Source organism: Oxyura jamaicensis, chromosome 6, assembly GCF_011077185.1.
Source record: "Oxyura jamaicensis isolate SHBP4307 breed ruddy duck chromosome 6, BPBGC_Ojam_1.0, whole genome shotgun sequence".
NCBI classification, from domain to species: domain Eukaryota; kingdom Metazoa; phylum Chordata; class Aves; order Anseriformes; family Anatidae; genus Oxyura; species Oxyura jamaicensis.
Window position 1 is genome coordinate 20,032,254 of NC_048898.1, and position 23,865 is coordinate 20,056,118.

At 39.2% G+C, this 23,865-nt stretch overlaps 1 protein-coding gene across 4 annotated transcripts in view; it reads right to left on the bottom strand.

The window, feature by feature from the left end:
* Positions 1 to 23,865, bottom strand: part of LGI1 (leucine rich glioma inactivated 1) — a 30,852-nt gene continuing 6,987 nt past the window's right edge. The window contains exons 1-8 of one of the 4 annotated variants that reach the window (XM_035329380.1): positions 11,712 to 12,298; positions 11,253 to 11,324; positions 7,492 to 7,563; positions 7,317 to 7,388; positions 3,271 to 3,342; positions 1,847 to 2,016; positions 1,266 to 1,430; positions 1 to 1,181 (exon numbers count right to left, since the gene is read on the bottom strand). In XM_035329380.1, the coding sequence (XP_035185271.1) occupies positions 364 to 1,181; positions 1,266 to 1,430; positions 1,847 to 2,016; positions 3,271 to 3,342; positions 7,317 to 7,388; positions 7,492 to 7,563; positions 11,253 to 11,324; positions 11,712 to 11,902 (1,632 nt within the window). In that variant the 5' untranslated portion in view covers positions 11,903 to 12,298 and the 3' untranslated portion in view covers positions 1 to 363. Of the gene's footprint in view, positions 1,182 to 1,265; positions 1,431 to 1,846; positions 2,017 to 3,270; positions 3,343 to 7,316; positions 7,389 to 7,491; positions 7,564 to 11,252; positions 11,325 to 11,702; positions 12,300 to 23,865 lie in introns of those variants that run through there. The other 3 variants (XM_035329383.1, XM_035329381.1, XM_035329382.1) reach the window with 3 other exon arrangements.

Sequence of the window (23,865 nt, forward strand, 5' to 3'; positions counted from 1 at the left end):
TTAATATTTGGAATGTGAAAGACACAAAATGTAAACATTTTATTTGGCAGTTGTTTCAAACAGGTGAATAAATAAATGGAAAAGTACATCTTAATATTCTTTATAGCAACAGATGCAGTTGCAGACATATTTACATATTGTGGATGCAAAGAACAGTTAATTTAATTTCTTTTTGTTAAAAAATGCAACTTCCAACACCACTAGACTTGACAATTAAAGATGAAGATACTAGTAATACTTTGTTCTAGCAATCTCAACTTTTAAAGGCATTCATTTGGAAGTAAGATAAGAGAGTCATCATGCATTTAGTTCATTTTGTCCACTTACGGTAGAAAGTCTGATGTAATCTCAGAATTATGAGTGTCATGCGCTTAAGTCAACTATGACATGTTTATAAATCAATGTAGTTCCCTTAAAACTTGAAGCAAAGAGAAAATCTCGTTTATCGATGGAGACATGTATGAAAGATCTTGGTGCCTGTATGTTTAATTCTTGAAACTTCACAAATTTTGCTTTCTCAGCATCCCAATAATAGACTTGAGTGAAAGAATAATCACTTCCAAGAATGGCATATTGATAATTACTTATCTGAAGTGGTTGGAATACCATTGACCCTCGGGATGGCATCCTTTGTAAATCCAGAAATGCTGAACCACCCCATTTCATTACTTTAGAGTCCCCAATAAATCTTGTTAAACAAATGTATACATCCTCTTTCACCTTGAAATGTTTCACTGCATATGCATCTTCCATATCTTGGATATCAAAACGCTTAACAAATTCATTTGTTCCTTTGTTCCATTGATATATTACAGGTCTTTGGGAACTACTTGACAGAATTAAATGCGGTTTGCCGGATATTTCAAGATACTCCACATCAGTATCTCTGTACCAGGCGTGCAGAGACTGATGGGAATAAAATCCATTCCCATTCCATTTGTAAACAGTGGTGAAACCAGCTTTTGAACTGTCTGCAACAACAAAATACCAGTCTTCAGCAATCCTGAAAGTTTCAATGTCATTGGGTTTTCGTATTTTAAGGATTTCAATATCTTGAATTTTTATAAACTTATTAGCAAAAATATCTCTTTTATATATGTGGGAGCCTCCAAACAGCTGTGCGACAATGACATATAGCTGACTCTCAATAACTATGGGTTTACACACAACAGTTGAAGTACCTATAAAAAGAAAAGTAAAAGACAAGGTTAGCACCACTTATTGGATCACCTATTGTAATGTTGTTTGGCAAGCAGTGTTCATACCTGTTATGTTGTCATAATTCCTGAACATCACTTCTACATGGTCCCATTCGAGAAAGATGCATTTTCCGGTGAAGGGCTGAGCAATAACCACATGTTCATCATTCATGTATGAGAAAGTATCTACTGACAGAGATTGGTATGGCAGGGACTGATAAACTTCAAATTCTGCAAAAGTGCACACAACATATGATAATTACAGAGATACTTTCCATACCGTACTGAAAGAACATCTACTTAACACACTTTATTCAAAATTACAATATTTAATCACTAGTCCAATTTTCCTTTTGAAAAAGGAACACTGCAACCTGTTTTTCAATATTTCTCAACTAAAACAGGTGTTATTTTTTGTCCTGGTTCTTCAAATCATTCTATAGCCTACTGAAGTCCAAGCAGAAGTTGCAAGATAAGACCCCACTCCCAAGTGCTTGCTTTGTCAGACTTGCACCTGCACAGAATTCATATTGGTTTTACTGAAAGTTCCAGCTGGCATGTAGACTTCTTGCAAAATGGACCCTAGAATAAAAAAGACATAGCTTTGACTTTATTTTAACATGTTTAAATAATTTGGAGCACGTTACCTGTAATAATACAATCAAATTCTTTCGGTGAGAGGCTATTGATTTTGCGCTTCTTATATTCTGGTGGGCTTTCACAGTAAATGTCTTCAACAGTTGCATTGGTGCTGCCCAGCCACTCCACTAACCACTTCAGTTTGCAGTCACAATTAAATGCATTGCCTCTAAGATCTCTACAACAAATAAATCATGCATTGGAAATAAGTAGTCAGCTGCTGTTTTCCTCCTCACACAACAACAACAAACTAGGCTATTGTTAAACATGTGTAATCTTGCTTATTCTCAGTTGATGCCTTCCTGGATTAATTTGTCCTGTCCCATAGTTAAACCTACATACTAGAACATACACAGACTTAATTTTATTAAGGACCACTTACTGATAATCAGTAGGAAGTTTTTGTTGATTTCCTGAAGTTTGCAGTTACACAAAGGCCTACCAAACCGATTGCTCCATGTCTGGGGAGGTTCTTTCTTTTGGATTACCCTTTCTCAATACAAACATTCTAGGTAAAACAGAAATTAAATTATCCTGATTTCAGCCAGCGAGTATTTGCTATCTCCTTTAGATGTACTCATTTAGAGGTTAAGGAGACGCAAGCAAAGGAGTTCTGTTCAAGTCTTTTACAGCTGTCTTTGGTCAGATTTCTGAAAGTATGTACAGGAATGGGCAAGCCCCGGGACCAGACTGTGTAACCAGCTGGCCATGAAAAGTCATGCCAAGTAATGCTACAGGATACATTGACCACCTCCACAACCTGCTACGGCCACTCTGTGCTATGAATCCAGCCTACCTTGTTCATACCAGGCGCAGGGAGAGGATGTTCTGCACTCATAACAAATCAGGTGAACCGGAATTTGTTATGTGGCAAACAGAACATGTTTCAGTGAAGCAACTATAGGCTTTATCTGTTTATCTATATTTTGTAATTTTATTGGTAACTAAGTTGTATATTTAAATAAATTCATGTTTTGTTTTGGTTGTGGCTAGATTTGGTATGGGATATGGTACTTACTGAGACACTTACGCTTTTGTGAAAAATTTTTGTAAAAAATTGCCTTCCCAGAACTTATTTCAACATAGAAATATTACATCCATTAAGTATCTTCCACCCTCCTCTCATATCATGCATCCCTTAGGACATTTCCTTATTATTCACTAAGTCTTATTGAACATGCAGATCTCTTACATAACTACTAGCAATATCACTTATCTTTGTAACTAGTTGAATATCCCAAACTAAAACAACTGATCAACAACAGTAGCCAAAAATCAAGCCTACCCATATTGGGTAGTTTCTACCCAGTAATAAGATCCCATTACTGGGATTACCAGTACATATTGGTTTGAATGGTTACGCAGAATGTCCTATAAAAACAGCTCTTTATATTTTTAGTATAATTAATAGATTAATGAAATGCTTTCTTACACATTTGTTAAAGAATCCAAGCCTTTGAATATGTCTTTTGGAAGCGATTGGAGATTATTATTTGCGAGACTCCTGTAAAAGAAGATACTTCAGTATCGGTACTAACTCATGAAATTACACAATTTTGCAAGGTGTAATACAGTGTTGTTGTTTTCGTTTTGTTTTGCTTTCTTAAGGTAAAGAACCCTAGTATTTCCCAGCACTTAATTCTCCAAGATGGCTCTGAAGAAGAGCTCATTTACTTTGTGATTCTTTCTTCCACTAAAACACCCTGCCTTGTTCTGCATTCTGACTCTTCAGCAGCCTTCCAGCATTCACAATACCTCACTTAGCAGGGTAAAAAGTGCAATCACCTCTGGTGTTTTGCCAACACCATTATTTTAAAACAATTAGTTATGATTGGATCTACTGTTTTCCTTAGGAGATACCAATACATAGTGTTCATATTACTGCAATCTCCCACTTTCTTGTCTCTCTTCTGGAAACAAAATCTTAATACCAGGTTTCATTTTATTGGACTTCAGCTTAGCTCATAGTTTTTGGAAATATGCAGCAATAGACAAGAAATTGCTGATTGGTATGAATTTCTTTCCTGGAATATGTTTGTGTGAGTGTGTGTGTGTGAGACCAGAAAAAAAAAAAAAAAAAAAAAAAAAAAAAAAAAAAAAGTCTTCTTAATTCCCCAGTTTTAAAGTTGGGAAAACTCCCTAAATGCACTGAGTATTCTAGCTAGTAAGGTCAGGAGGAAATGGGAGCAGGCTTTAAACAAGCAATGTATTACATTATTACATTTCAAATGCAAACATCTAAGTCCACCAAACGTCGGGGTTCTCCTAGATGTCACTGAGGACATGACAGGAAAATAATGTTATAGGGTACAGCTTATGTCACTTTTGATTAAAAAAAATATTTATCTCTTAAGAGAAGAAATAAAAAATGAAAGAAAGCATTCTAATTTAACATCCCAGTTAGAATCTGTAGCTAGTAAGTCATAGAACCTCTTCTATTTTCACTTTTAAACACACAAAAAAATATTTATTGACTACAATTTCTCTCACCAAGCAAAGCCACTTAGGCATATTCTTAAACTGAAGAACAGGCCCAGACCTACTAGGTTTACTGCCTCATTTAAAAGAGAGTGTTCTCTGCCTTATCAGGTATAATAAATATGGGATGGCATTAGTCCCTTCTGGCTTCGCAGCTTTCAAAGTATATCTGATTTTAACACTGTGTGGTGTATGGATCATGTGCTACGCTTACGCTCAATTTTACACTCGAGCAATTATTTCAAAGTCAGGTAATTCTTATGGACAAAGCTAAGCAGACTTAGAAGAAAAGGCAGGTTTAATGTCCTATATATTCTTTATGACCTGGATTATATCAAGCTAAAGGGACAATGTCCTTGGAAATACCAGTGGCTCACCATTGCCATGGGAATATGACTAAAAGAAAAATTTATGCAAGGTTTATGAATTCACCAATTTTTGGATGAAAACTTTGCATTTTATATTCCACTGTTAAAAACATACTTGTATGTTAGAAAACACTGACTTGCCTAGATGGTACTGTACATGGTATTTGCTTTATAATAAGAGAGTAAGGGTTGAGTTCAAACATGCAGTTATGCTTACAGACAGAAACTTGCAGTTCTGCAAGAAATGCAATTGAAATGATACATTGTGCATAAAAATTATTTCCCAGTCCTAACAGTAAGGTTTTGACATTAAATTAGTAAATTAGTTGAAAAATGCAATTGTGTTAATTTTTCTTTTCCTCAGTCTACCCTAAGCAGAAAATGAATCGTGTTGCATAACAAATACTAGATGGCTCTATTTTACAATAAGGACACACTGTAATTATCAAAGTTAATTGCATAATAAAAATACAAATGTTTGGATAGCTTGCTGTATTGCAAAAGCTTTATTGCGAAAAGGAAGCGAACAGAATAAATAGAGCAAAGTTGACATACTCCTCTAACTCAATGGAACTCCTTTCTATGGCTGTTTACTATGATTCTTTTTACTATATTTTATGTATCACAAGTACCCTCCTGTTTCTTAAATGAGAAATGCCTCAGGATGCCAAATGATTATTCTTAATATGTAAGTACAATTTCCCCCAAAAGGTGGGGAGTAGTTCTGCAAACAGATTAAACTATTCACATTCTATTTTTAATGGACCTGCCTTTGCAATTATTCTCTGAAAAATTCTCATTGTCTTAATGAATAGCTCTCCATGTGCAATAGCAGCTTGCTGCACAAATCTATGTCACAAAAATGTGCATATGACCACATGCAAACCACAATAGCTCCTCAAATGTGGCTCTATCTTTTGCATATGTTTTCTTTTATGAAACTGTTGAAGCATCCCCGGAAACCAACATAACAGTCAAGACAAGATGTTACTCTTGGACTGCATGCTCTGTGGTGAAGAAACTGCCTTCCTCAAACTGCCTTCCTCTGTGTGAGAAAAGCAATTTTCTCACTGGCAGTAACAGCTACTAAATAAATAAATGAATATAATAAATAATGTACTGGAACCGTTTGTGAATATAAAGCTATTCATGTGCATAAATATTTTGAAGATATGGTCCCAGTTACCAGCCTTATCCTAATATTTGCCTTTTTAAACACTGTTACAATCACACCTGTACCTATAACATGGATTTTTATAGGATGTGCATAGCCTGTTTATATACCTTTTCCCCTCTCTTCTTTCTTTTCCCTTCCTCACACCTAAAGCCATTCTATAAGTAACTTTACACAATAGTAGTCACAGTAGGCTCAGTTTGAGCCAGCTGTGAGTCTTGTCTACTCTGATCAAAAAGGAAAGGTTTTATGGTACATTTACTATGTGGTGAAGGCTTTGATGAATTGCAATTAAACCATTATATTTATGCATTAACTATTTAAAATTGAACCTTTGATTTCTCCTGTGTCTAAATATATAAAATAAAAAGTTAAATGATCCTCTTTCAAAACCTGCCTTGAGGTTATTATGTTAGGGCCAAGAGGTCAGAATCTACTCCCCTGCCTTTGACAGACACCCTAAGATATATGCTGCAGAATGCAAATGCTCAGAGCTGGGTATAAATCCATGTCAGGCACACCCTAGATATTTTACTTTCCTTCCCAGTATTTTTGTATTTTTAAGGTTTTCTTACAATATGTACAATATGTATTGTATTTGCTGGAAAAACAAACAAACAAACACACAAAAACAAAAAACAACAACAACAACAAAAAACTATTGCTAAATCATAAACTTGTTGCCAGGTAAGAGACAAAATACTGTTTGAAGGCTGTCTTGCTAGATGAGATCATGAGGCTGCTACCCTCATGCTTGCAGTTAAATGTTACAGGTATTTGTTCTCAGCGTGTGCTTCACCTGCTGAGCACAGTGTGAGCAATACCTCTGTGCGTGCGAGCACAGCACCACAGCCAAAGGGTAGGCCCTGGTGTCAGTGCTCAGGATGTGACAGCCCATCGTGGGCTGCTCTGGCTTCAGGAGGTACAGCACAGGTTTTGAAGCAGTTTCTGCTGAAGCCTGAGGGCTGAACAGCTCAGGGGAAGAACTGGATGGCTGTGATATTGCCATGGATCCAGGCCAGACTGTGGTGCATGAGAAGAGACATGCCTCTGCCCCTCCACATCTCACCACCATGGCACCTCAGTGCTGGTCACTGCCCTCTCCAAGTCCCAAACTGGGCCTCGCTCTCCTTTCTCATCTCTCCAGGGCCCAGCTGCCCAACCCACCCTGCCATTCCTGTGCATCCTTGCTCAGCTGGAAACCCCCAGAGCCCTGAGCAGGGAAAGCCAGGGAGCTATTGCCACATATGCACGGCCTCGAGGCTGTTTGGGTCCCAGCTTTCTACACAACCACAGTTTGGAAGTCTTTGGAGAAACACAAAGATTAGCATTCTAATTAAATGAATATTAATATTACTTAAATATAGCTATATAACAAAATGCCAAATTAAACGACACAGTGCTTCTGCTACTATGTTAAATATACGGAGTATGAATATATTCAACCACTTTACTTACAGGTGAATTAAAGATTTCAGTCCTCTGAAAGTATTTCTTGAAATTGACTTAATGCTGTTGTTCTCTATGAACCTGTAATGGGTCGTAAAGTCAGTCTGGTCAAAGCAGTGCCTGGAACTTGGAAGCCCACCCACTCTCATCAATAATGCCAGGAAATATTATTTTGTTCACTCACAAATATTCTAGATGAGGAAGGCCCATGAAAGCATCATCACTAATAACATCAAAAGTGTTGGAGGTAAACAACCTGTGTAAAGAAACGCAAAACAGAAGTCTATTAGGTTACTAGCACCTTTAGAAAATGGTTCAGCAATACATACCATGCCAAGCTTCAACTGACAGTTTGTGGTTTTGCCTATGCAAAACACTACAGGATCATCAGACTAAAACACACTGCTGACACATTGCACCATTGTCTGGTGCAGTGGAAGGCCCCAGCAACTCACTGCTTTGCATACTGGTGCCATCTGATAAAATTCCATTGACTTCTGTAGGATGTAAGAGTGGGTTTATCATGCCAATAAAACAATGGCATTGTACAAGAGCCACTGAGGACACACTCAGATGACAATGAAATGTTCAAGTACTAGAGAAGTCTAAATTGTGTTGAAGAACACTTACTTTTGATGACAACATGGGGAAAGCTTGTTAAGCCAGACATCAGGTTGAATTTACACACCTGACAGATAGGAAAAACCCTTAACTTAGGAGTTAAACTTGTGAGCATGTTTGACTTGAGGGTACTGAGAGTTTTCTGAGAAAAAAAAAAAAAAAGTGAATTTCTTAAGGTTATTTTAATTCAGTCAGTGTTCAAAACAGAACTATTTTTTAAGACCGCATTATACCTGCTGGAGATAGCTTTTAGTAGGTGCACATATTTTTCATCCATCTAGCAGTAAAAATACTGGCAACACATTTAATTTTATGTAATCTTGTAGCCATTAGAAGTGGACTAGGATTGATTTTTCCAGCTTTATTTATGATATTCAGCCATGTTTGCATTTTAACTCATCTCGGGACTGCCACACCCTTAATATGGTGAGGCACTGTCAAGTAGGATAAACTTTACTTTTCCACAGTGGAACACCAGATGCACACCTATATTTTATTCAGTTGGACCTGATGGATAAATAGACCTACACTATGACATCCTTAGGAATTCAGGAATTTAAGATTTCCGAGTATGAATTAATACACTTAATGAATTAATCTCTTCCTTTGAAGTTTGCATTAAGAATAAATTCCAGTTGGTTTATTTTTCTTGCTTGGATATTGCAGACTGCTTTTTCCATAGAGATTGCCAGGTTTATAGCACAGGTCTTGCACTTGGTGAGCTCATTTACCTCCCATCTCCTACCTTCCCCCAATGGCTGTATCACATATTTGATGCACAAAGCATCTCCCACTCTCTGACCTGAACCACCAGATCTGCTCAATCTGTGTTCCACTAACTAGCTACTTGTGGGGTGAGGACAGAGGCAGAAGATACTGCACTGTAGCTAGGGACCATATTGCCGAGCAGGAACTGCACTGCTGGCTGGTATGAATCCTACTGCCACGATTACCTCCCTTCTCACTGCATGCTTCCATGTTATAAGGGCACCCTCAGCACGTTGCCTGATAGACGCAGCTACAAGTGCTGGAGATGAGAGCAGGGCGTTGTTCTCATTTAGGGAACACTCCTGCTGGCACTTCACTCTGTCTCTGTAGGTCGTGAACATTTTCGTTGTCACATGAAAAGCACAGAACATACCATCTGCATCATTCAAGAAGAAAAGCTCTGCTGTCCTGGGACTTGGGTGTAGTGTTCAGCAGAACAAGACCATGATTTTTCCAGGGATCATTGCCACTACTACAGTAAAAACAGTAGTAAATAATAATAGAGGCAGACATATTCCTCACTCAGAAATGTGTGGTTGGCATTCTGGAGATACCAAGTAACATTTGGACTTTAAAAATGTAATGCTGGAGACTGTTATGTAAAAGTATGTATAGGCTGCTAAATCTTGCTTGTGGCTAAATTAAACCTACCAATATAGCTATAATCACGCAAAGTTAGAACTTACTGTAATTAACCAAAGATTTCCATATTCTTATTTGCCTTACTCTATCTCCTGCCAAATGTGGAAATTTTTATTTCCCACTTAGAAACTGGAGTTGGCCCCACGGCTACAGCCCTGCTTCTACAAGCTGTGTTTAAGGACTCATTTGCCTTAGATCAGCAGCCTGACTTCCCAAAGATGGCAAGCAGTTCAGCTACCATGTTAGAAATATGTCTGGAAAAGTATTCAGCAGTATTTTTAGAAATGCTAGGTTGCAGAGGTAAGTATTCTGTGGATTGTTTGCGCCATTCCAACAGACCACTTGTCAAAGTCCATAATGGAACAAGACCTGTTTTTTCTGGGGGTGCAGCTTTTGTTGCAGCATTATTAACAGCAGCTGAGGACATGCATTTCAGTGAAGCATAAGGCAGACCATGCAGATCATTGCCATGACCAAAATGCAAAAACTCATTGTCAGAGACTAGAAGCCCTCTGTGCCAGGCACTATAATGACTCAAAATAACCAGAATGTGTCTGTGCTGCTCCACCTTACCCAACCCTGCCTCCCCTGGCAGTGGGATTGCTAAGTGTAGGTGGCACATCGTAGCCAGGAGAGATGATTATCATGTCCTACTCCCTCATCAGATACAAGCTGCACTACTGCTGCTATTTCTTTTTTTCTTTCTTTTAAAAGACCTATGGCAGGAAATGTGTGAAAGTTGTCCCATTTGTGATCGGTGACCACCAGGGAAAATATTCTCAGGAATAAAGCACAATGGAAAAGCATTTAGGTTTCCATAGTAACTGCATTTACCTATTTACCCTGTATCCAAAATTGTACAGTATGTCTGCACCTCCTTATCAGCTCCACTTGAGGTAGCAGAGTACAGCTAGGGTCAGGGCTTCAGCTATCAGCGCACCGGCAGTTTAATGTGACAGCCTTAGGGCTCCGATATATCAACACTGCACTTCTGACCACATCCAGAGGGCATGGCAAGTCAGTCCAGGACAGACGTCTAATTTTGATTTTGATCACATCAGGGAGTCTTTCTGGCTGGATTTCTGAGACCAGTCTGGATGTTTTTCAGGCTGGTGGCACATCCACTCTAAACAGTTCACGTTACACCCCCTCTACCTTTCTATAGCTAGCAATTATATAACCATATGCCCACATTTCTAGGAAAGTCTGTGAACCTAAAAAAATCCTATATAGAAATGCATCCAATTTTTGAATATGTAGAAATGCTTTCTTCCCATGTATACCTCATCACAGTATTTGATTTTGAAATAATAGCTTTTTCAAATATTTTTTTAAGAAAATCTTCATTACTTTTATGCATTTTCAAAGAACATGAAATAACAAATAGGGTCAAACCCAGAAACTAGCAAGGCAAAACTCCCACTGAAGTGACTAAACTTCCACAGAAGTCACTGGCAATTTTACATGGCAAAGGACCTCAGGACCTGTCCCACCAAAATGAAGGGCCTGATCTGAGGGGTTCTGAGCTTGCAGGCAAGTTGCAAATGGGCACCTTTATACTGGGATCAAGCCCTGGGGCTGCAGAAAAGAAACAAGAATAATTGTTGCAATGCTCAAATCCCTACTGTGATATTAATTAAAGTACTATAAAGATAGCACATGTTCTGTCACTGAAAGCTTCAGAATGCAATAATTCAAAGTAGCACTGACAACAGATATCCTTGCAAAATACTAAGTACATGCACTCTGCAAAAAATAAAACATGCACTATCTTTCAAATTAGTAAAAAGTCTTGTCATCTGATGAACCGTCTTTAGCTATTTCTCAAAAAAATAATGCTGAGACTCTTTTTACACTATTTATGGATACATGTACATTTCATAACAGAAATTATATGATAGAAATACTTCTCACAGAAGCTGCAGAGATGGTGTGAGCAAAAAACTCCCTTCTGGGATTTTAGTAAAAGCAGATCTCACAAAGGATCTGGAAAGAAGAAAAACACAACCTTATATTAATGAAGTCTCATATATGCATGGTTATAATACTAATCTGGTCATCACAGAGAAATGTATTTATGCAAGTACTGAAAATAAAAAATCAAATTTTAAAAAAAAACGGATGTTACAGGTTTCCTATAGTATAGAAACATGTATAAATGGTATGTGTACACAGACACAGACAGACAGACAGATGAAAGAGATGTAAAAATCAGGATTCAAGAATGCAGCACAATTTTAACACATTAGCTGATGATTCTGAATGCTGGAGGTACTCCCTGCAGCAAGCATCCTTCGGTATGCACTGAAAACACCACACATCCTAGTTCATTTTAAATCATAAATTAAATAACCAAATGCTTACAGCCCTTACAGTGAGATAACATCAGGCGGAACGCTGCGAGGAATAGATCTGGCATTTTCACATAAAGCATTATCTTTGGTACAAGTACACCAGGCAGGACATTTTGGCTTCACTGGTTTCTTCCCTTCAGTCAGCAAAAGCACAGATAAAAGGCATAAGAAATAAGCAATTCTTCTAAAGGGTCTGCTGGCATTTCCCATTCTTTTGATCCGCTCTCGTTCCAGCCAGTTGAAAGAATATCCCAAAACATGAACAGGGGTTCTTTATTCAGCCATTGGATGTCTTTCTATAAGTCCAGGTCAATATTTGTCTCTGCTTTCCCAACCCTTTTCTTTCTCTTTCACTCTGTTTCTGTAGACAGAAACCTGCAGCTGATCTGTGTGTTTCCACTCACTCAGGCAACGTACTGCTGAGAGAAGAGACCTGCGAGGTGCTGTAAGATGGGGAAAATCCAACCGGCTGAAGGAAGAAAAAAAAAAAAAAAAAAAAAAGAAAGACTTGCATCACCACAAAAACACTGAGCACAACACAGCATTAGATTGCAAAGTGATGTAACTGAGAAATACACTGCTTTCTGTTTTCACAGGGAGGCCCTTTCCCTGTTGCCAAAAATAGTACAGCATTATGTTTTGCTGGTGGGTGGGTGAGTGGGTGTGGGGTGGAGTATGTGTGTGCGGGGGGGGATCTGTCATCTTTTACTGGATCCCTACAACCTCAGGAACCTTTGAGAATTATGCTTCGCATATTGCAAGCAGTAGAACTGAGGGCAGTATCCCCTGGAAAAATGAAATCAAGGGAAACCATCAAAAGCATTGCTGCAAAAGCTGTTAGATTAATTTTTATCCTTAGCTTTATTGCACATAGTTGTACCACTGAAAAACAAGCTGCCACACATGGAAAATATTACAATGTATGAGAGAATGCCTACAACTCTCATTCCTAAACAAAATATTTTCTCATGCAAAATAGACCCCAACTGCATTTCTAAGAAAAGAAAAAAGAAAAAGAAAAAAAAAAAAAAAAAGGGAAAAAAACGTTCTTATTTGTTACATGTTTTCTGAGCTGGTTAAATGAAGCAGACCAGGCACTGTTCAAAATGGACAACATTAATTAAAAGTTCAGGTTCCGAATTTATTTGATGGAGACTGGTTTGATAATTTTAGATGAAAAAAATGTTATTTAAACACTGGCTACGTTAAAGCCAAAGTTAAGAATGGACTTTCTTTGAAAAGTGACAGGATAGGGACAAATCTTGATGGAAACAATGAGTACTTACAACACTGCCTGTAGGCTGCAATTTAAATTAGCGCTAGGTGCAGCACGAATACTCTACAAGAAACAGCCCTCATCCTGAAGACTTTACAGTAAACTATATTAAATATTTTATGGGGAGCTTAAGAAAAGCAGCACCTAAGTGTTATTATATAAAGAATGGTAAGACAAAACTAATGAGTGCCAAATAGCTGGAAATCCAGATGGGATGTTTTTATTTTATCTGATATTGGATTGCTATTAGAAGAGTTTTGCAATCTTAGGTTTGACACATTTCCTGTCAGACTGACAGCACTGTTTGCATTACACAGATCACGAATTCTACGAGGGTCAGTGAGATGGTACAGCAAGTTTGACACATTTGTGCTCACTATTGACTCCTTCGCGTAGTTGCTGTCTCCTCACCAGCAGGCACTTGTAAGCCAGTTCTCTCTTTGCTGCTGGTTACTTCTCTGATTCCATGTCGCCATCCGGTTCTGTCCCTTTGATCCTGCTCTGCAGGCCATGAAAACACGGGACCAACAAAGGGCCATGTCTGTCTTCCTCAGAAATGATACCAGAAAGTCCCTAGTACATACCCAGACATAGATGCCCAGCAGGAATTTCAGGTCCAATGGGTGTGAGGTGGTAAGCAGGGACAATCAACTGCAAAGCAGCAAGAAAAAAGGATGGCAGGACCTCAACATTACTGACTTCTTGCCTGGCTGTGGCTGAGGCCCGCAGCTGAGAGGAGGCTCTGGACCCACAAAACTCACAGCAGACAGAGGGACTGCATCCTCAGAGGGCCCTGGAATCGTCAAAAATGTGCAGAAAGCTTTCAGAGGGCCACTTCCAAAGGCTCCTGCTAGGAGATCACTCCTGCACTTGTGCATTAGTGCTCTCCCCTCCATGTGCCTGCACCTGCAGAAGAAAGGGCAGTTTGCACAGCTCACACTTTCTCTTTTTTTTTTTTTATTTTTTTATAAGCTCTTTATTAATTCAAGTGTGGACCAAGGTTTTTGCTTATAAGAAAATCTTCTATATCAGCAAGTGTCTCCTGAAGCAGGATTGACTTCAACTAGTGACACAAAGCTTCTTTAATACTGAGCCCTTCCACCTTCCATTAGAAAATGGTACAGAATTACAGCAACTAAAGCACTGAAATCATTATAAAGCAAATGTTGATACCTTCCCTGGGTACAAAGGTTACTTCTTGCTCTGGAAATGTTATAAGTGTACTACTGAGAAGGACTCTGGATTTGTGGTACTTGTCTGAGCAGGGCACTCCAACTTTGCCCCTCTGAGATGGTCTGTGGCACAAAAGCACAAGCTTCAGTGAGGTGAGAACAGCAAATTCTCTAACTTTTTGCTGAAAGAGAAGAGGGCTGTTGTTGTTTATTTGTTTGTTTCTGGCAAAGCTACCCATTGCCATGGCAATGGTTTGCCATTGATGTTGAAACCCATGTTGCATTTTCTTAAGCTCATTCACTGAAATCCACCATCAATTACTTAGGCATTTCTTTTCAGTTTATACTCCAGCCACATCGTGACCCTCATGAAAACTTCAGAGCGTAGCAGTTTTTCCGTAACAAAAGCACATTCTGCAGCAGAGCCGTAACCTGACTCCAATTTCACCCGTGCAGAGAACCTCCTGAAGTTAGCTTTCTATTCCAAACTACTTGCCAAAACAACTGCTTCTCCCCCCCCCCCAAAAAAAAAAAGCAAATATTATGAGTATTTATAGTGGCTCTGTCCAAAGAGAGGCATAAATCACGTTTTCCTGGGTCCTTTTGTGCCAAGCTGAGTATCTCATTTCTTGCCATGTAGTAGTTGAAAAACAAATTGGTTCATGGCTGTTCAGTGCCATAACCTGCTCTCCAGCCACCAACACACTTGGCTCGCCCTTTACTTGTGCCATCATTGCTTATTTGCTGGCTACACACAGGCTCAGGGCTGCTGTGCCGACTCCTTCTTGCTCGTGCTTCATGCACTGGGGCGGCGACATGCAAGTCAAAATGTATTTATTTTGGTTTCAGCCCGGGTTCAGCAGGAGGGATGAGGGAGGCCTGGCTTGTGTTGCTACGTGTGCTTCTCACGATTTGGCAATGCTTTAACAGAAAAATCTTCACCTTGCCACACACTGGAGGTGCTTGCTGGCAGACATGTTCCCATATGGGCACCGATAGGCCTGTACCGTGCTGCTGACTGTTGTTATTCGTTCTGACTCCTCTTTGGTATCATATTAAGAGCAGCACACCGACGCCAACGCTAGGAGCCTGCGTTTTTCAAGCGAGACCATGCCTATAGCCCGGCTCTCCCGGCGCTAGTTGCCAAGCCTGAACCGGGCCCTGCTCGTTTTGTGCTCGGTCTCGCTGCTGCCGGCTTCTTCCCGTAGCCTGGCAACACGCGGAGCCGCAGGCCCCGGCCTGGCCCCGGCCCCGGCCCCGGCCCCGGCGGGCGCTGCCCTTGCCTCCGCAGCGCGGTAGAGGCGCCCACCGCTCCCTCGCCTGCTTCCCCCCTTTGTTTCGGCTCCTTTATTTTGGCTCAAGCAGGTCTGAGAAGAAGCCCTCAAAAACAAAAAGCCGCGGAATTAGGCCAGTCTGCTCCTTGGAGAGGCAGACCTGCTTTTCTTTCTCCTCTTGTGTGGGATCCTTTTAATTTTTGGATTTGGGGCCTTTTTTTTTTTTTTTTTTTTTTTTTTAACAGCTGAAAATCATTCATCTTTGCATTACAGTGAGGTTTTAGTATTTCCTATACTTTGTTAATACACTATGATATTTGTCCTCTTTAATTTTGACCTAAGTGATTCCTAGGAAATAATTATTTCCCATGCATTCAGTCTATATGGTAATAATAAAATAGCTTATTTCTTTCTATTTTATCCAAATTGTTTGGTACTTTGATAATACCAACAGTTGTTAACAATCAACCATCTAAGATCAAGTTTGGTGCAGGTAAATGACATTCAAAATTCAATATACTTTTGCTAGTTGTCATTCGAGGTATTCACCACGTGGTATTGCTTGGGCTCTGATCAGATTTAGCACAACTTTTGCAGCTTGGTTTCTAGTCCAAACATACACATTTATTGTTATTATTTACTTCAAATAAGGTTTTAGCAACTAGTCTGGAATATCTGGTTACAGTATGTATACTTCTGTGAGTAAACCTGTTTGCTAAAATGTTTGAGGAAGGCAAACAAAAGGTCACAACATAGAGCCAAAAATTATTTTAAAAATATTGAATAAATTTTTGAGGAATTAACTCTGCTCCACTGGTTGTATTTGCATATTCACATTGGCCCAATATGTTTTCATTACCAATATATGGCAAAATTTTAATAAGCTTCCTGTGGTTTCATGCTGACTATATTTGCCTTTACAGATACATATACTGTTACAGTTATCCTTTATTTTATCCTACTTTTAGAACATTTTAAGAAATTTTTGTTGCTTTTTCCATGTTCAGGATGAGCTGCCTTTACATACAAGGCCTAATCCAAAATCCACTGACAGCAATGGTGAGACTTAGTGAACTTTGCTGTGCTGCTCAGTGTTAAGTCCACGGTGTTTCACCGTAGAGATACACAAGAGTCAGAATCACACTCCAATGTTCAGGAGTCCCCTATGAAGAGAACATATCTCTTGCTACATTACCACCGTGTTTGGAGCAGAAGGATTTTGAGATCAAAGATTCCCGCAAATACCTCATGATCTGAGTTTTTGCTCTCCCAGTGCCATCCCTTTCAATAAACAAAATGAAGTCTTTTGGATTCTATATAGTTCTGAAAAGAGTGTGCTTCTGGTGGGTCTGGCCCCAAGAGCCATTGCCAGGAAGAGACCTTCTGCAGGTTAGGTGCAACAAAACTCAAGATGCCTTTACAACAGCTCATAGCACAGAATAGCTTGTGAATTACCATAGAGTTGTCCAAAACTTTTTATTTGGAAAGCTCTTCTAACTTGCTTTTCCCTTCCTGTCTAAAAGTGGGACAGTCAGTCCAATCCCTGTGTCAAAAGGCTGAGAAAACAGCTACTGTAATTGCTGCCAACTTTAGTGGAAAGAACTCAGAGGACGGCCTCCTTTCCCTTGCATAAAGGGGTCCCGTTACAGCTCACCATGGAGTTACAAATGACTACCTCTGAAGAGAGCTCGGCCTTAGCTCTCCTGGCCAGAAGCAGGACGCCTGCTCTGCTGCATGTATCTTGGTCAGCGTACAGGTGGCTCTAGGACTGCTCCCTGGCTTAGGTGGGCCAGAATTTGACAAATGACAAAGAGTATCTCACAAGCTAAGTGCTATTATCTGAACTGTCACTCTTTAAGGAAAAAACAGATTTGCAGTGTATGCAACCTCATCCAACATCCTGGGTAATCGGGAGGGATATAGGCTAAGCAGCAGATACAGATAAGATACAGAGCATCCAAAATGTACTATGTTTAGATATCACATGACTTTTAAACTAGTATCACAAAATTTTACGGACATAGTCTATAGTCTTTGAACGGCTGCTATTGACAATACTGATAATGTTATGTTTGTTTAAATGTTCTTCTGGATGCCGGCTCATGCTGATATGACTATCTTCCAGGACAGGCAAATCATAGAATCATAAAATGGCTGGGTTTGGAAGGGACCCTAAAGATCATCTAGTTCCAACCCCCCTGCCATAGGCAGGGATGCCACCCACTATATTAGGTTGACCAAGGCTGCAAGGCTCCAGAGGTTGGACTTGATGATCTTGAGGTCTCTTCCAACCTAGAAATTCTGTGATTCTGTGATTCTGTGATCCCACCTGGCCTTGAACACCTCCAGGGATGGGGCACCCACAGCTTCTCTGGACAACCTGTTCCAGGGCCTCACTACCCTTACAGTGAAGAATTTCTTCCTAATGTCTAATCTAAACCTAACTTCTTTTAGTTGAAGACCATTCCCCCTTGTCCTGTCATTATCTACCCGAGTAAAGAGTCCCTCTCCATCCCTTATATAAGACCCCTTTAAGTATTGAAAGGCCGCAATGAAGTCTCCCCGGAGCCTTCTCTTCTCCAGGCTGAACATCCCCAACTCTCAGCCTTCCTTCATAATCACCTCAGCTCAGTACCTTTATTTTATGTAAGTAAAGAAAAAGAACAAAACAAACTGAAAAAAACAATAACCATCCACCAGGTGAGACATGTACATAACCTCAGTTACTCCTGGATTGGCCCTTCTCTGTGAGGGAGACCTCACAAACCTTATTAAACCTGTTCTGTTTTTCACCCTCCACTTCCAGTTCCCATTAAGGGCTGTCCATTCCTGCTCCTCTGAATGGGACTGGATGCCTGTACAAATCCCAGAGCTGGGGTTGCTCAGATCTTCGCCAGCTCATGCCTTCTGTTTCCCAGCACAGTGGGACCAGTTGCTTTCTCAGGTGTCTAAAAGGCTTGGGAGCTAGGTTACAGAGCAGCATGCTTTGCAGCATGCAATCCAGGAGCATGGAGTCAATGGTTCTCTCAAATACTAGCCACTTTCCTCCAGAATTAAACAATTCCTTCTTCATCTCTATTGTATGTGTTTTGCCTTGAAAACACTGACAGTGGGTATGTAGAGATGGGGCAGGAGGTGGACATAAAACCAGCAAACGGTTCAAGAGCTAAAGAAAGCACAGTTCAAACGTGGACCTGAGACCAAACCTCATACAGAGAAAAGTATTAAGAAACGAGAAAATAATACATTGGGATTTCATTTTCTGCAGAATCTGCACTTTCTGCATCTTCTCAACCTTTCTGTAGAACTTTCAAGAAAATCTGCCAGTAGTTAATTTATACTCTGGGAAGATCGACACCTCACACAGGCAGCTAGGAAAGGGGGCACTTTTCAGCCAGCCACTGCAATGGAATTGGCATCAGGGTCATACCTAATCTGTGTCCTGCTGTAGGATTGAAGTGCCCTCTATAGGAACCTCTCAGAGAGGAAAAGTCATGTTCAAATATGCAAGCTACCATATTTTACCCTGCACGGCCTGATCAGACATTAAAAGCATGATACAACTAAGAAAATCTACAGTTAATTTATAACTGGAAATGGTCTCATTACTTTTGAAGGAAATGGCATGGCATTAAGAATGTAGTTCTATGCAACACTTTCTGTAAGGGGATGGTTTCTCTCTTCCCCACTCTTCCATGGCCTCTTGGTTCTGTTGGCTTCCACAGCTCACTGTTGCACTATTTATGAAATCAGCAGTTGTCCCTAGGAGGTATCTTTCATGCCTACACTGAAAATGCAGAGTGATAGAAAATCCAGTCCAGTAAGAACCCTGTATCCGAAACACAATGTCCTAGATTTTCTAGTGTGAGCAAGTGCTTTCTGTAGACCCAAAACAACATACCACTGTCACTGCAGCTAAATGCCATTTAATTGGCAGCAAGAACAGCCTATAATACATTTCTTCATGGAAAAATGTTTGAGATCCTCCAGTCTGCCAAGATGCTAATTAAAAACAGACGGCACATTATAAAATCCTTTCCTTGACCTGTGCTATCTTACATTGCCGTTCTGTACTTTTTTCATGGCATTGAGTCCCCGTAAAGTTATTCTAATCTTTATAAGCTTGTATTTAATTTTCCTTGTCATTTTTCAGAAAGATAAATGTAACTGAAATGTTTTTTTTTATTATTTTATTTAAATGTACATCGGAAATTTATTTGTTACATGGCAGATATATGGGCTTTTGAGGAGAGATTAAAAACAGGAGGTTTCTAAGTCCTGAATAATTCACAATGGAAGAAATCTTAGCCCTACTGAAGTCGCTCAAATAGTTCAAGTAAAAGCCTTGCTGGAGTGCCACTGACATAGTGAATTGCACAATGAGAAGGATGTGCCTCATCAAACACATATTACTGTTTTATGGTTGCTAATCAAAATGTTTCAAAAAGCTGGGATTTGGACCAGTGCTGAAACATCTTAAGGGTTTGTTGCTGATAGCTCCACAAGTGTATCTTAGTGAAGTTTTATTGTTTTTAACACTTCAAGAAATTTGAAAAAAATACCTTATTTCCCTAAGAGAGAATCCCATCTACCTCAAGCATCAGACAGCCCACCCTACCCCACCGTATGGTGGGCACACTGGTTGTACAGAGCCCAGCACAGGTTCTCCATCAAAAACGACAGAGCACCCAGCTGAACACCCTGCTCCTTTTCCTTCCAAACCCCAGCCCGCTGCAGACGATACTTTGGAGAGCTGAAGAAGCCTGCCACGTCTCTGTTTATATGCCAACATGCTCTTTCCTTGGTACAGCTTTAAGGAAGGATTTGCTCTTTTGGCTGCCTGGCTCTCCCTCTGCAGTGGGAAAGCAAAACCAACAAAACACTGCATCTAAGAACTGGACGTAATTTTTAATGTAATTTTCAGCTCTACAGAGGGATGCACGTTTTAGTTATGACTGCTCAGAAACTAAAGGATTTTCCCTACCTTGTGCATAATATTCAGGACGTTCAGATTTTGAACTTACAATGCTTCCTATATATCACTTTCCTAAGACAAACATCCAAATGCCATACAGCTGACTTTCTTTCAGACAGCAATCACTGTTAGGCAGCTGCAAGTTTCCACTGTTGTTGCCCTTGTGATTTGGGCAAAGAGACATTAAAACTGGAGGGCCTAATTCCCAGTCTTAATATAATACATCAGGAAGAAGTAATAAGCTCCTTTATGAAGCAATAAAGCTCCCCAGTTAAATAAATGGCGCACACTCTGATTAAACAAAGGCACACGGGGCTTTTTCCTAAGCATTGTTTTGAAGTAAATGGATGAATATGTGAGAAAGAGAAAAGGACAAGAAAACAGGAGTGGGAATTCAGAAAGAAGGCAGCAGGAACATCTCACAAGGAGAGATCTTGGACCCTAGGCAAAGAGGATCCTGAGAAAAGTCTCTGGAGAACTTCCTGGGGCAAGTATTGGCTGAAAAGAGCTTGGAGCTGCAGATAGTCTCCTGCTGTTTAATTTGCTCTTCACTCAGGGAAACGAATGCTGTGCATTCTCTGCAAATAAAAACTGAATCTAAGATACCTGATTCCATTAAGAAATTATCTTCTTAAACAGACAAATCTTAAAGATTGACTTTTTAGGTAATTGCTCAGGTCAGAAGTAATAATAATGCTCTACTGCATGCTTCTGACACTTCCACCTCCGCTCGGGGCGAGGCAGATCTCCCTTCATAGATGCATTATATATATTAAGATCTTTCTCTAGAGAGCGAGCGAGCTCTTCTATATATAGCTTCTATTCACAGGCAAGCACCACAACCACTTATTCATTCTTTTCATGCTTTACCTGCTGTTTTCAAGGCTGCCCTGCTGCTAAAAATAGCTTCACGTATTAGAGGAGGGTTGCTATAGATTCAGAATGGGCGATGTCGGGAAGCAGCTCAATCCTGCTGCTGAGGACATTGAGAACCCACGTGGCTGTGGCTTGGGGAGGGGGGGCTGTGTTACTGTCTGTGACCTGGGCTTTGCTGCCCTTTCATAAAGACACTCAGGCTCCAAGGTGGGGATATTTACGTTGTTCTAAGACTGCACAGAACTGCATTCTGAAACACAAATCACAGATGTGGACTCGAGTGTTAAGGCTTTGTTTTTCCAACTGTACTGCTAGATCACTGTACTACAGTACTTTCAGATATTAATAGCACAATAGCTTCTTTTTAGATTGGGATAACAATTTCCTATGTTGTTTTAAGGGCATATTTTTCTGCAGGCATTGATGTCTCCAAGTCAGAAAACATCAAAATGCTTCACCAGTTGTTCTTAACAGAGAGCTGAAAGGATGACAATTCATCAGCTATTTGATTACCTTCAAGACAGCAATAAAACCACATCAAAAAATTGCACTACATACTGTTGTTTTGAACTTCTGGCAGTGTGTCCTCTGGCAATGCTGACAAAGCTAATGTTAATTTTGGAAGTTACCTCCCTGTCTAAAATCTAATGGATAATGCAAATGAAAAACTGCTTACACATAACTATCCAGATCATACACTGCATAAAACAGTGAAGTGTGCTATAGAGAAGTGTCATTTGATTGTTCAGGTTATGAAACCTAAGTTTTCAAAATTCAGCTAACAAGAAGTTTTGGAGTTATAGAAAGAATATTATTTTGTCAAACCTTTAGAAATATTTTTTGTACAATGGCGGACTATCTCTGGTTGCATCCCTTCAGGATGACAAAGATCAAATTAATGAAGTAATAGACTGTCTGAATGAGAGTTAGTGTTCTTTCATTGTGTGGTAAATCTTTCCAAGTGATAACAACTTGATCTTGAACTTCAAGGCAAGATAGATGCGTTACAGGGCAAGTCGCAGCCAAGAATGGAAGGCAAAATATTGGTCATTAAAGTAACTACTACCTAGAAATATGTCAGAACAGAAAAACTGAAAGGACTTCTATTCCATGGTATCCACAACACATATAAACCAGGTTAATTTCTGTATACAGAAAACTGTACTCTTACTCAGCTACTGTAACTTTCTCCACAATTAGGTGATTTTAAAAAATTACGGTGAAAAGTTGAAGCTTGACATAAAGCTGTTTGAAAGAGAAAGGCTATGTATGATTCAGGAGTCCCATATTAAGAACTTAATTTAATGTTTAATCTCCAAATACAATTTTTCCTAGTTCTTAGAACTTGTGGATGGATTACAACCATATCAAAGTTAAAGTAGGTAGTTAAAAGAATGTTTTCCTTTTGTTAAGCAACTCATATTATAGAAACCTGCTGAATACTGACTCTGTTAAGGCTGAGGTTCAAATAAAAGCTATTGTACAAGGAAAGAGTGGCAAGGGTTGACTAAAACAAGATTTTTAAATGTATTAAAATGGATCCTAATAAACTTTAAATAATACATTTCATCTTTTAAGAACTGTATATTTGAGGACAGTATAATATAGACTTGTGAGAAAATTTCATTATACGCTAAAGAAAATGGTGTCTCACTCAAATCTCACTTGAATTCCTGACCTTCATCTTTCATGTGGTTATATTTTATTTCCATTCAAGAAAGGCAGTCATTTAGATATGTAACTCCTAACATTTTAATATATTGCTTGCAACTGAATGTGGTTTCAGCAAATAGCAGGATCTCCCCCAAGATGCAAGCTTGAATATTTATTTTTACTTACTATAGATACCTTCCTCAGCAATTTTTTTCATGTAATTTTTATAGTTGTGGATATTGCACAGGTCACATTTGCTGGCTGCAAGTAACATAATTCAATATTTGTAACTAGGTTACACTAACTGTTCCCATTTAGGATAGCTATCCTTCCCTTTCCACTTAGGTGCATGAAATGAATAGTATCCTGGAAATACTTTCAATAGAAAGGCAGATAGTATTTCAGTACTTCATGTCTGAACGATCTTTGTGATTAAATAACACAAAATTGTATTTAATTTGAAATATAACCCCTATTATTTCCAAAACTGGCAATCAGTAGTATATTTCTACTAACAAAAGGACATTTCTAGTATAATTGCTAGTGGCATTATTAAATGAGGTCTCACGTTAGTACTGTATAAGCATGTTCATTTAAAAAAAAAAAAGTTAAAAAGGAATTTTCACTGATTCATTCTAGTTCACTGCACAGAGTGCAGTCTTTATATCCCTGTATCCTTCATTTTCTACCAAATGATCAGCTGTTGATTACCTCAACCCAGATACTATCAGCCTCTACATCCAGTTAATATACTGCTTTACTTTACTATGGATGTAATCCCACTGATACCATTAGGTAGAATGAGGGTTGCTTCTGTCCTCATTATTCCATATTATGCTCTTATACCCTCTCTTATTAAAAAAAAATAATCTATTATCAGTGTGATTCCAAACACTCACTATACCACTGCACATTGCAAATCATCTACACTGCCAAATATTTTATTT